General features: G+C 42.6%; 1 protein-coding gene across 6 annotated transcripts in view; it reads left to right on the top strand.

Moving 5' to 3' along the window:
• EVL (Enah/Vasp-like) overlaps positions 1 to 10,301 on the top strand; it is a 118,271-nt gene extending 107,970 nt beyond the window's left edge. For 3 of the 6 annotated variants that reach the window (XM_039712745.1, XM_039712743.1, XM_039712744.1), the window contains exons 7-14: positions 158 to 279; positions 2,429 to 2,489; positions 4,437 to 4,503; positions 5,778 to 5,844; positions 5,949 to 6,011; positions 8,179 to 8,245; positions 8,623 to 8,680; positions 9,696 to 10,301. In XM_039712745.1, the coding sequence (XP_039568679.1) occupies positions 158 to 279; positions 2,429 to 2,489; positions 4,437 to 4,503; positions 5,778 to 5,844; positions 5,949 to 6,011; positions 8,179 to 8,245; positions 8,623 to 8,680; positions 9,696 to 9,733 (543 nt within the window). In that variant the 3' untranslated portion in view covers positions 9,734 to 10,301. The remainder of the gene's footprint in view (positions 1 to 157; positions 280 to 2,428; positions 2,490 to 4,436; positions 4,504 to 5,777; positions 5,845 to 5,948; positions 6,012 to 8,178; positions 8,246 to 8,622; positions 8,681 to 9,695) is intronic. The other 3 variants (XM_039712746.1, XM_039712748.1, XM_039712749.1) reach the window with 3 other exon arrangements.
• The last annotated feature ends 2,530 nt before the right edge of the window (positions 10,302 to 12,831 follow it).

Here is a 12,831-nt window from a genome sequence, read left to right as displayed (position 1 = left end):
TGTCGGTCATCTGCCCAAGGCAGAACACATCCTATCTCTGGTTTTGGGCTGTGATTGTGATCACTGTGATTGTGATCACACTTGGGAAAAATAATCATTAAAGGCGTGGTTGTAAAGCAAACCTTTCATTAATTCCAATCTTGATTTCTCTCTTAAGCCAGAAGATGGTTCAGGAGGGTCCAGCCCCAGTGGGGTCTCTAAGAGCGATGCCAATCGAACAAGTAGTGGAGGAGGAGGAGGAGGACTAATGGAAGAAATGAATAAATTACTGGCAAAAAGGTTTGTACTTACATCTCAAGTAAGCCCCATGAGATCTGCAGCAAATTGTGGAACAAGGCACTGTCATTTTTGTGGTTAGCAGTGGGTGTTTCCTTGCAATTTGACAGGTTCTGCAGATGTTGGTCACCAGTATTGCCCAACTTTTAATGTGAAAGGTGTTTTAATGTGAAAGGTGTTGCATTGGAAAAATCAGCTGCCATTTCCTAGTGTAAGATGCTATATTTTTAGATTTAAATGTTTTTAACTTGCAAATAGCGAAAGAAAAGGATGAATAAAATAATGAAGCGTTGTAGGGTGCACAGAGATGGAGTTTTTATATAATGTTGTCTTAGTATAAAGACAGTTCTCAACTCAAAAGGTCTGATTTTAACTTTCCTCCACGTCCTGTTCATTTCAGAAGCAATTCTGAACATGGGCTGTGGATTCTTTGAAAATCCTTGTGAAATCCTTCGAAAAGTAGTAAATAAATGTACAACACTCTAAGAAGTTCCCAGCAGAATAAAGTAGCAAATAGATAATTTTCTTTCTTTTCAGAATTAAAATACCTGGACAGCTCTTATAGATTTTACGGGTTCTTGGCCTGCTCTACATCAAGAATAACCTTCCCTAACTGGATTTATAATAATTACAACTTTTTTTTTAGAAAAATCAAGTAAATATTAGAGAAAGACCAAAAAATTATTACTGATTTAGTAAAATCATTAATGCAATTAAATATCTGGAAATAATTCCCACAGAGCACTGTGTCCTACAAACACATACTGCTTAGTTTGTTTGGTTTTTCGTCAAATTTTCATCAAATCCTCCAAGTTGTGTATCCAGTGAGGCTTTTCTCAAAAGCCTTTCTTAGTGAGATGTTTTTTCCAGAGTTGAATTTTGTTCACTTCAGGACCAAGACTAAATGAAAAACCTGTCAGATTGGTGTTTAAAAAAACATCTGCTAGGGGAAGTGTTTACAGGTGGATAAGGGTAAAGTTCAGCACAACCAAAGTCCATGTGGAGACTTGAGCTGCAGATCCCCTAATGGTCTAAAATGGGAAATTGGATTTCTAGAGCCTCAGCACCTGGCCCACTGGAGTAATGTTTAAAACCTAAATAGCGCTTAAAAATCAAGAATTTGGTTTTCTTTGCATCATCCAGTTTGGCTAATGCCTAGTAAGATTTAGCATTATTTTTTCAAAAATAAACAACCAACAGCTTTGTTTACTATCATGTCCAGTTTCCCCGTGGATGAATTACAGCTCTTTGCCACTTAATTCTCAGAGAGGTTTGGCCCTCCTTGGGAAGCAGAAACGAGTGTGGTTCTCAGATCCTCACTCAGCTTCTGCAGGTAGCACCAACACTGCTGGTCCTGCGACTACAAGGCTCAGGAGCTCTGTTGCCTTTGAAGTGATTTTGAGACAACAATAATCTCCTGTTGTTCTCCAAAGGCACTTGAAAACCAGGTGGGTGGGCTGGTTTCCTGATTCCTGGTCTCCAGCCAGAGCTTTCCCACCCTGGAGGAAAGAAGGGGTCTTGGCTGAGCAGAAATGGTGCCCAATCTCTCCCAGAGAGGGTGAACCTGGCTTGAAGGGCTTTTTTGACAGTTTTCCCATCATGTGGGAGCACTGCTATAGCCCTTTCTCTGTGCAGGATCAGGGATGTGGGATATAGGATGGGTGGGATATAGGACAGGTGACAAACTGACACTGGAGCTGGCTGAGAGCAATGTCACCACTGCAATACCCACCTGAGCCAGCTGCTGTGGGCAGGGTTGGTCCTCAGAAGCCCCTGATTAGGGGCGAGTTGTTCCTCCTGTGTAGGACTCAGGACTTCTTGAATCCTTGAGAGAAGCCATCCTTTTCTCACCCAGTTTCATACCCAGCTTTGCTTCCTCCTTCTGTTTCATCACACTTCTTTATGCTCCACACCCTGCATTTCTCTGTTAAACACCACCTCATAATTTTGCCCCTCTCCCTGAGTTGTATCACTGGGATCTGGATTCTTCACCTCCACCCCAGCACTACACAACCAAACACATCCAGCCATTGTTATGTTCCCTGGGATGAGCTAAATAAATAGTAACTCCCACTCTAGGCTGAATCTTGTCTTCCCATGAGGATTGTTTCTAGAGGGTTGACTGTGTCCTATCTCCTGTTCCTTTGCAAAGGAGGAAAGCAGCGTCACAGTCAGACAAGCCAGGTGACAAGAAGGAAGAGGAAAGCCAAAACGTAAGTGAAACACTCCTCCCTGCTGTGCTCTTGCAGATTCCTTGTAAGCCAAAGCCCTGTGCTCATTCACTGTCTGGCAGGCAATACCAAGCTGTGCTGATCCAGAGATGGGTGTGCACATTTGATCCAAAGATGAATGTAACTGCTCCCACCTCTCCTGGGAACAGCACCCTATAAACAAGAACAGCTGCTTTATTCACAGGAAGGTGTTGTCTAAACCATGTTAATGAGCTCTGTTTCATGGTCTAATCCAAATATTGTAGGGAACAGGAGATTTTTGCCTGTAAGAAGGTGCATTGAATCTTCTGGCAAGTAAACTTGAAATAAAGTTCATGTTTCTTGTTTTATATTTGAGGCTTGAGCTAAGCTGAAGTGGACCATCAGCCCTGCAATGTAAATTTGGATTGCCAACCTCCATGAAAAGCAAGAATCAGCTCACTTCAGATATCCCAGAGTGCACAGAGAACGTGCCTGGTGGAAGAAGGGAAAATGGTGCATTAACCATTAGATAATGCAGGAGTCAAAATATGTGACCATGATAGATACACTAAACTGAAATAGAATTTGGACAACTTTGGGGAACTTTGATTAATTTCTTCTCCACAAAAGCATTTATAGAAGTGGTTTTATTTGACTCAGTCTGTAGACTGAACTCGATGCAACAATTTTGAGTCCAACATGCAGATGAAAACACTTTTTTACTTGTTGAACTGGTAAAGTGTGGAAGATCTTTTCTGTTTTAGGAGAGGGCAGGATTTGCACTGTGACCTTTCCAGTGTGGTGCTTTTCCAGGCTGCTGCTCATCCAGCATTGCTGTTGCTAGCAGTACCCTTGTGAAGGCTTTCTGCCACAGCTGCAAGGTCATAAAGCATTCGGTGTGCCTCGTATCGCCTGCATGGAGATGTTCTCTCCAAAGACAGAGCTGTTCAGTAGGAAGTCCATTAAAACAATCTAGGTCTTGCCCCAAACAAAAAGGTTTGTAGGAAGAGCAGGAATAAGCACTTTTCACTGTTTAGGGAGAAAAGCAGCTATTTTCTGCATGTTGTCTGGGGCATGCTTCAAGCATGGGATTTGCCTGTTGAGCCCGCTATGCAACCATTGCTCTTAATCTTGCCCCAAAGGTGGTTTTGAACCATACACTTGGAGATGAAAGGCACCATTTAGCTTCTAACCTGCCAGCCTCTGCTTTCTGTCCCTTATTCTCTCTTGCTGAAAGTCTACATTAGTTTATATCCCCAATCAAACTTTTCAATAGCACTGATCTGTTTAGAAAAGTGTTTTAGAGAGCAGCTGTTAAATTTGTGTCTTGAGTACATTTCCTGTTCTTTCAAACTGGGTGCAATTCCATTTTCCAGCGCAGAGCTGATGCTTTACCTGAGTATGTTTTGATGGTTTGTAGATAATATTGTCTTGCCAAGTGTATGGATTAATGGTTAATGATCTCTCACACATAAATCTGAGATAAGAGTCCAAATCTCTGATTAAGTGTTTAGTCTTTTACTTAAGAGGAGTACTATTTAGTTACATTCTGTTAGTGCCTGAACTTCTCTCTCCTCTCTCTGTTTTAGGGTGAAAGAGTGGGATGTTCCTTTAAGTGGCTCAGTTTCCACATCTCATAGAGTTTCTAAATTTGGGAAGTGGATGGTTTTTATTTAGGCAACAGCACTTTAGAGTCATTTCACCTGATTTGGTATATAGAGATAATAGTGATTGAGTGTAATCATGAAAAGGTGTCCACATTAACTAAAATAAAAAGGATGGATTTTTCCATCCAGTGTGAGAAAGTTAAAGTTTAAATGGCCTTGAGCCCATACCTTGGCAACAGTGCCTGTTGGACAGGGAGGAAACTTGCTTTTGTACCACATGTGCTGCAGCTGCCTCCAGAGTAGAAGAGGACTCTGCACTTCATCCCTAAAACTCAGTAATGTCCTGTTTTTCTCTTTGTAGGATGATGCTAGCACCTCTCCTTCAACCAGTACACGAGGCTCTGCCCAGCAGCAGCAAAATTCATCAGGTATTAATTAAATTGAACTGCTGGCATTGTAGCTGTCTTCTTAATTGAGACTTCTCCACCACCTTTAGACTCTGGGTTCATTGTCCTACTTCTGAGTGCAGAAGCTAACATAAATCTACAGTAACTAACAAAAATTCCCAAACACCTGTGGTTTTAAAAACTGTATTCAGCATGAAATTATGACTTTTATATGCTTCACAGTCAAGAAAATTGCAAGACAGTTTAGTTAGACATGTAGCTGAGGATCTGTGTCTTCAATATTACATTCTCTTTTAAGAGAAAAAAGCTGTATTTTTTTACTTTTTGTAGTGTAGATGTCCTGATCTATACAGCTGGGGTTTGGATGTCAAACTTCTATTAGTTTGTTGCAATAAGGCTGATCCTGAGAGTTCCCAGATTAAATTGTTTTTCCTAAAATTAATTAGGAAGATCTGAGTAGAAGAGCAGCAAGCACTCACATTCATCCCTGTGTCAGTCTTGGCTTTTACACATACTGAGTGAAATCTCTCCCAAGGGAATGACTATTTAACCATTCCAGCTTCCTTTTGGAACAAAGCCATGACTTGTGTGCTTTGCAAGGGAAGGGGAGGAAGCCAGGAGAAAGGTGTATGTAAATGAGATCTAGAGATTTCCTGGGAGTGCCTGTAATTCTTTTAAAAGGCTTTTTAGGACCTCACAGAGGAGCAAATCCTTGTATATAGGTTTGTTAAATCTCTGCAATAGTTCATTTTAGGAGACAGGGATGATAGGAAGCACTTTCAGCAACAAGGGTTATGTAGTACACCTTTTTGGGAATGTTCTGTGAGTTAGTGCACACAACATTAAATAAATTCTCTGTGAAGATTTGCATAGTGGGCTCTTACTGTCCTTTTTTACATACACCCACATTTTCTGCCAACTATGCAGACAAAAATACTAAGACTAGTTTAAAATATAAATAAATATTGTGCTGAATAAAGTAAGCCTTGCAGCAATTAGCCTGTATTTCCTAATAGAAATTATTTATGCTTTTCCTCCTACTGTTCCAGTTCCATTTCTTTTTAGTATTGTTTAACTATGTGGTCCCTAATTAAAGGGATCACTAAGCAGATTTTTGCTAATGCTTTCCCAATAATGTAGGCAAATGCACTCATTCAGCAATCTCATTTTCCTAGTTCTTCTCCTAAGTCCCTCATCCTCACTGAGAGAAAGCAGCTGTATAAGACAATCAACTTGAGGATGTTTTTATTTTTAGAGCAAAAATAATAAACTAACTTTTCATGTTTGCTTTTCAGACTCTGGGAAGAAGCCATGGGAAAGGAGCAATTCTGTTGAGAAGCCTGTATCTTCATTACTTTCTAGGTGAGCTGCATGGGGTGTCCCTGGGGCTGGCCAGCAGGCGGGATGGTCACGCTGTCCCTGTGGCACGCGCACGACTCATGTCTCGTTTCATTCCATTGCTGTAGAAACCCATCAGTGGCGAAGAGCTGTGAAGCTAAGAGCCCCACACAATCCCACGTGTCTTCTAGGTACTGGCTAACTGCCTGGCTTCTTAAGTGTCTTGGCTTGTCCTTTGGCTCATCCCATCATTCAGCACTAGTGTTCGTCTTCTGCCGCATCTTTTACCCATTCGCTTGCAATCTGCTTCGTCTGTCGATGCACCAAGTGTGAAGGTGTCATGTCAGAGCTTTGTTCCCTGGAAGCAGCCCCCTGCTCACTTGGCCATTACAGATGTTAATCACGCTGGCACCAGCACTTAAACCATCCATGTGTGTGTGAGTCAGAGACACGGGTCTGGCAGTGCTGTGCCATGTGGAAATCACATTTTGGACCATCTTGCTACAGCAGGTTCATGGTGACCCTGCCAATAGGTGAAGCTTTCAGTGCTCAACCTCTGCAGAAATTAAAAAGCAAAAGCAGAAATGATCTGAAGAGCTTGCAGCTGGGATAAGGAAGTTATTATTCTACCCATGCAACCAGAGTGGGTGCATAAGAAAGGAGAGTGAAACTTGGTAATAGAACCAAGATGTAAAAAAGCCCCACCACAGACAGATCTTTCAGACACGTGGGGTACAGAAACCAGCAGGTGTCAGAAGCCAAGAAACCTAACAGTTTGAATAGCCAAGCTTCAGGATGAGCACCCGTGTTTTTAATCACAGAGACAAAGTTTGATGTTGGACAGCTAGAGAGGCTTGCTTCCCGTGCTGGTCCAGGACCACCTGGTGTTACTGACACTGAGATGGATGGATAAGCTGAATAAGGAGGTAGAACACAGGCTTACAAATGTTTAGTATTTACTGCAAAGAGATGTCACTTATTTTACATTGTTAGGTATACAACAGTGCTGATAGTCTGGAGAGAGCTAAGTTGCCAATGGCAACTATCTGCACATACTTGCTGCTCTGTTTAAAATGCTGTAACCAAACATTCAGAGGGATGCATCAGTGTTACTATAGCAAAATATAGTTTTGCCAGCTCTCCTAAAACCAGTGAAACATGCTGATTCTAGGAAATACATGAGCTTCAAATAAATAGAAAAAGACCATTCTTCCTCTTTGGAAATGGGAATGGAACATGGGCTATTTAAAGCAGCCATCACATTTCAGTAGCTATCTTTTATAATGGCATTGCATCCCAGGAGGAGGAGTTCAGTTTTTTTTTTTTCAGGGAAAAAATGGTTTCCAAATTTAGCACCTGGAGTAGTGCTCAGTAGTAGTAGTGCTTGCTTGGAAGACTTCTGTGCGGGAAGCAGGGCAGGTTTCTAACACTCTTTGTGGTGACCTTTTTCCATTCCTGATCAGTTTGATGGCATTTGGATCTTTCTTAACTCTGTTACCTGTGAGATGGTAGGACAAACGTCAAGATTTCCCAAGGAAGGGTTGCAAGACCAAGCAACCCTCAGGAGCAGCAGCATCTCCACCAGCCCCCAGTCTGGGTTAAAGATGATCGCAAAGTATTTGAAACCTTTGTTAGCCATACATTTTTAAAATGTTTTGGAGTTACTGATTAAAAGACAAAAGCAAACATCTTCTAGTTCCTTAATTTATTTTATCAGATGTCATCATGGCTCAGCCCACTGACTAATACCATGCAGAAAGACTGATAACACTTGGGTGCACTAGCCATTAAGGCCACACTGGTTTTGTTTCTGAGTCAATAAAAAAATGACTGTGATACATAGCACTATCAACAAGCCACACTTGACTCATTGAAGTCTTCCAAGGAAACGATTAGTGGGTTATTATTTTCCCAATAATATTTTTCTAAGCTGTAACCTACTATTACTTCAGCACCCAGTGAAAGCCTAGATTGCCAGGACAGGGCTGCTGTACAGAGGAGGGGCTGTGAGAGAAAACCAGACATGTAGCTTGCAAATTGCAAATGCTGTAATAAAACATAGTGTTCAACAGGCTTTATCCCCTCAGCATTTTCTGATCTGAAATCAGTGAGATTCCCAACACCAAAAAAAACCAAAAATTCACAGCATCTTTGAGTCAGGTTGTGCATACAGGAGCAGTGCTGCTCTCTGGCTGCCAAATATTCCTGAGCAGCACAACAGGGAACCTCCTGTCCAGCCCTTGAACACAGGTGCTTCTGCTGTGGGGTCGATTTCATCCACACCATCAGGTGGGTGCAGCTTAGTGCACATTGCAGGAAACTGACTGATTTTTTTATGCTTTTCTTCCATTTCTCAAGGATGAAGCCAGTGAGCAGCAGCAATGATGTGGCTATGGATGCCTTAGATTTTGATCGAATGAAACAGGTGAGTGAAAATGTCCTTGGCACTTTTAGAGGTTTGGCAAGCTACCCATTTTCCCCCATGCATGCGCTGTACAAGCAAAATGGCTGTTCAGTCTTCTGATTTCCTCTATAACTAGGTGCCTAGGGAAGGGCTAGCTGGTGAGCAGCAAGAGAGCACAATCTCACTGCTATTTCATCATTTTGTCTGCACAGAAATGTGCAAGTAAATATGCCAGCATCCTCTGCATCCGTGCCTGGGAGTGCAGACGTAGCTGTTAGCAGTGCTAGGCTCTGACCAGCAATGGAGGTGGGGGACAAGCACAACCATGTTAAACTTGCATTTTCTTCCACCCGTTAGAAGGAAATTCTGAGCAGCTGACTTGTGTTTTGTCTCATCAGGAAATATTGGAGGAAGTTGTAAGAGAGTTACACAAAGTGAAAGAGGAGATAATTGATGGTAAGAAAGAGAAAAATTATTATTTTTCTCATCTTTATGACTAATTTTCCATAGATAAGATGATAGGAACTGCAGAGAGTTCCCTGGTGTTTTCAGACTTCTGTGAACAGCTCTGATTTATACACACATTTGAAGAACAAGCATCTACCTTATCTGAGCTAACACTGCACTTACATCCTTTATTATGCTGTTGATGAGCATTTTTGCCACCAGCCTATGAGAAATTTGCTGGCTGGTGTTTCTCACAGGTGGGAGGGTGAGAAAGGGCCTGCCTGTAGCCCATGGCACATCAATTTATCACAATCAGCAAGCGTGAAATCACTTGTAACTTGCTGGCCACACGGGTCCAGGATGAGGAGGAGACAAAGGAAGCTAATTGGAAATCCTTCCCAAAATCTTCTGTAGGTTTTCTATGCTTGAAGAGTTATTTCAGACTTTCACTCGATTACAGCTTTCCAAATAGCCCCATATTGTTATAATATATTGAAAAGTACAGCAGCTGTACCGACTGCTCTGCAGTTTGCAGCTGAGGGTATTTTTCAGGGCCATTGTTGAAATGCACGGCAAAATTCCCATCTGAAGGCCACATTAGGGCATAGGAAGATGCACATCCACACCCCATCTTAGATTCGCAGGGAAAGGGAAAAAGAGGAGACTGTAAAACAGCTAAAATCCATTCCCTGTGCCCTTGCCCTAGATGTGTGTGCTCACAAACCTCCGAGGCAGTTTGCAGTTGGAGAGACCCTTGTCCATACGCTACTGTCCCAGCAGCTTGGCCCTCAGAGCCTCCCTAGTTCATTCCAGTGCAAAACGAGGCATTCACATACACCACAGATGCAACTTCTCACAGTAGTACTGCAGTTTGCAAGCCAGCAGCTGACTGCTTACCCTTACTCATCCTTTTACCCTCCACTCATCCTTTTAGCAGCGTGTACTTTCTGCAGCCTCTGCACTTAGCGATTTCCACCCCACTGGATGTACCATTATGCACTAACTCTCTGGTTTGGTTTTCCAGCCATACGGCAGGAGTTGAGTAGAATCAGTACAACATAATGATTGCAAAGCATTTGGACGGTACTAAGAATGCTAGGAAGATTGGATCATTTCTAAGTGTACCAAGGTCATGCAAGATGGTGAGAGAGGACACCGGCACTGTCTTTGTTCTTACACCCTTTTTATTAGCAGACTCAGCACACTTTGAAGCTTGCTGCTGCCTTGGATTCGCTTCATTTTACAAGTCTTAATCTAAAGATTATTAAATTTTAAATTTCTGGATTTTTTAGATTTCATCTGACACTGCACATTGGATTTGTCAGCCTTTTTTGTATTTTGTATTGCTTATTTAAATGTATTACCTTTCTTTTTAGTAGTAGATAAGAACACACGTGAACCATTTGCTTTTGATAGATGACTTCAAAGTAATTTTACTAGTAGTCTGCAATGTAAATGAAGATCCTTTGCCAACAGAAATGTATTGAGGCATCACCAGAAGAAAGAGACATGTTTAGCTGTCAGCCAACAAGTTCTTTGTCTCAGAGTTATCACAATATTAAAAAATGGTACGTCAGTGCATCACAGTATCTGTGTTCATATTGGTAATAAACTGTTTATTGTCCACACGGCCCTGCCTTTCTTTGTTTCATTTGTCCCTTCAGTTCCTGTGTCACTTGGTGGTAAGAGGAAGGTGACTGAGACTCATTCAGTCAGGGTGGCAGCTCTGCCTCCTGCACTGCAGAGCACGAGGAGAGAGCTGGAGTGCCGTGTGGCTGGTGCAGTGCAGCAGCCCTGCCTTCTCTCACGGGCACACGTGGCCTCACCTGCCCAGCCCTCTCACAGGCTGCCCAAGCACCACGTCCTGCAGTCAGCCTGCCACAACCTCAGCAATGTTTTGCCAAAGAGAGTGAAGGACAGTGGCTTAAATCTCTTCTCAGGCCACCACTGTCTGTCCCACCACATCTCCTGCTGTCACTGAAAAATACACAGGTCCCATCATTTGCACTCGTGCAGATTTGCAGGAATGAAAGGGAGGTGTTTATGCAGAAAAGGTATTAGGTAGATGCAAACTGAAATCCCAGGCACAGCACTGCTGACTAGGGACTTAAGGAGAGTAATTTGTTAATGGTGTGCAGGTCTTGAGCTTTACTGGTACAGGACACTGAACACTTAACAGTGCATAGCCAGTCATATCATCCATACCATGAAATTGTTTCCTTTACAGCCATTCTTCCCACCAGAGTGATGCCTTGTCAAGGCTGACCTAGAACAGAGGCTAAACAGAGTTAAAGAATAAAGGAGGTATTTATTAAAAGGCCTCAATGGATACACCTTGGGCAGTACAAGAGCCCAACCAGGGCTACACCCAAGATGAACCCAAAATGGTTCCAAAAATGGATGACTGGCCACAAGGTCTCTCACTTTTATAAGTTCTGGTCCATTTGCATATTGGAGTTAATTGTCCAATTATAGTTTTAGGTTATGAAGTCCCATCCTTCTCACTTTTCTCTCTTCATTCCGCTGTTGTTTATGCCTTGGGCCTGAAATTTGGATTGGTTGTCCTTGATCCCCAGCTAGAGAAGCAATTGTTTTGTCTCCCTACTCTATGAAGAGAACTTGCTATTCCTTAATATGAAGCTCTGTACTAAAGCAGTACAGAACCTGAAAAATATAAAAGCTAAAACCTGAGGCATCAATAGCAATGTTGGGAATCTCAGTTTGACTTAGTCTGGTTCAAGCATTACATGGCAGTCTCCTTGGTACCATCTTCTGGTAACCTTGTCCAAAAGCAAGGGATTGGAGTTCCACTATTGAAATCTGTCAAGTATTTTCCAAGTTCCCTTCATTTCTTCAGGCTTCCATAAAGATTTTATTTTAAGAGCCAGGCCCTGAGGACTGCTTTTAGGATCAGAGCCTGATGCAGCAGCTCAGGAGAGCCTGTGATTGTCCCCTTGCTGGTGGAGCAGGCAGGAGGGACAGCCAACCTGCTGCAGGAGACCCAGCAGTGGAGGCAGCATGGGTCCTGTTTGGCAGTCAGCTGTAAAATGTTACCTGTTTTGTTTTGGGGTGTTCTTCAGCACTCTTCAAAGCAACCCAAATGCCTTTTACAAATGAGTGTTTTCACAGTCTGGGCATACTATAGATTAAGTATGGGAGAAATGGGAGAAATCTGAGTTTACTGCAACAGTGAGCTCCAGACTGAGACTGGTGTTTGTTAGCTGTTTAATGCCAGCTGAAGGCAAGAGAGAGGTTAAAGAGCAAGATAAAGATTTCCACATTGGAACTAAAGCAAGCATACACTGATGTGCACCACATTGCAACAATCCCAGGACCAAAAGAAGGAGCCATCCCAGTAGGAACAACCCGGACAAACATCAGTAACAGCAAAGATTAGAATGCTCTGTTGCATTCTAATCTCTTACAGTAGCTCATGCATTTCCTCATTATAAACCCATTTAATGGCATACCTGATAATGGCAAGTACTGTTCAAAACTGCTGCTTTTCAAGATCACATCTGTTTTGTGAAACTGTCCTGTAATCCTAATTAAGGTTCTGGAGGTTGGTGCCTGGCATGGTTCATGTTTTTTCTTGGAATGTGGCATTCTGCCTAAGGTCAGTAATAACCATGTTGTACAGCCTGGGTATGGCATGCCCCTGGGTTAACATCAGCCACATGCTGTAAATGGGATTTTCTTTCTTTCTTCAATTACATTTGCAGGTCTCATATAATTACGACATAATAAGCTGAAGTTTGCCCAGGGACACTTTATAGTGAGAGCAAAGTGTGTGGGGAAGAAGGTGAAGCTTGGCAGGGGAGCAGTCCTGGCATCACTAGCATTGTGCCAGTTCCCAGCCATCAGCTCCAGTGACAGGGATGTGCAAGGTGGCTTATTTCCAGTAGTGGCACTACCCAAGGATTCTCTCCTCCCAGAGAGTAATTCAGTTTGCCAGCTGTCTCTGCAGAAAAGGGTATCCTTTCATCCTGGGCTTGTTGAGCCACTGCAACAGGCCATAGGCATCTTACATAGCAGAAATCTCAGGGGACATCACTCTCCAATCCTTCCTCTCATACAGCTATTTGCCAGAGCCTTAGTGTGCCCAAACAATGCAGGAAATCTGGATCAAGTTTTAAGGAAAGGGAATAAAACTGTACATA

The sequence above is a fragment of the Passer montanus genome, unplaced genomic scaffold, assembly GCF_014805655.1.
Source record: "Passer montanus isolate IOZ18808 unplaced genomic scaffold, ASM1480565v1 scaffold27, whole genome shotgun sequence".
Taxonomy (NCBI): Eukaryota; Metazoa; Chordata; class Aves; order Passeriformes; family Passeridae; genus Passer; species Passer montanus.
This window is presented reverse-complemented; position numbering and strand designations above follow the sequence as displayed.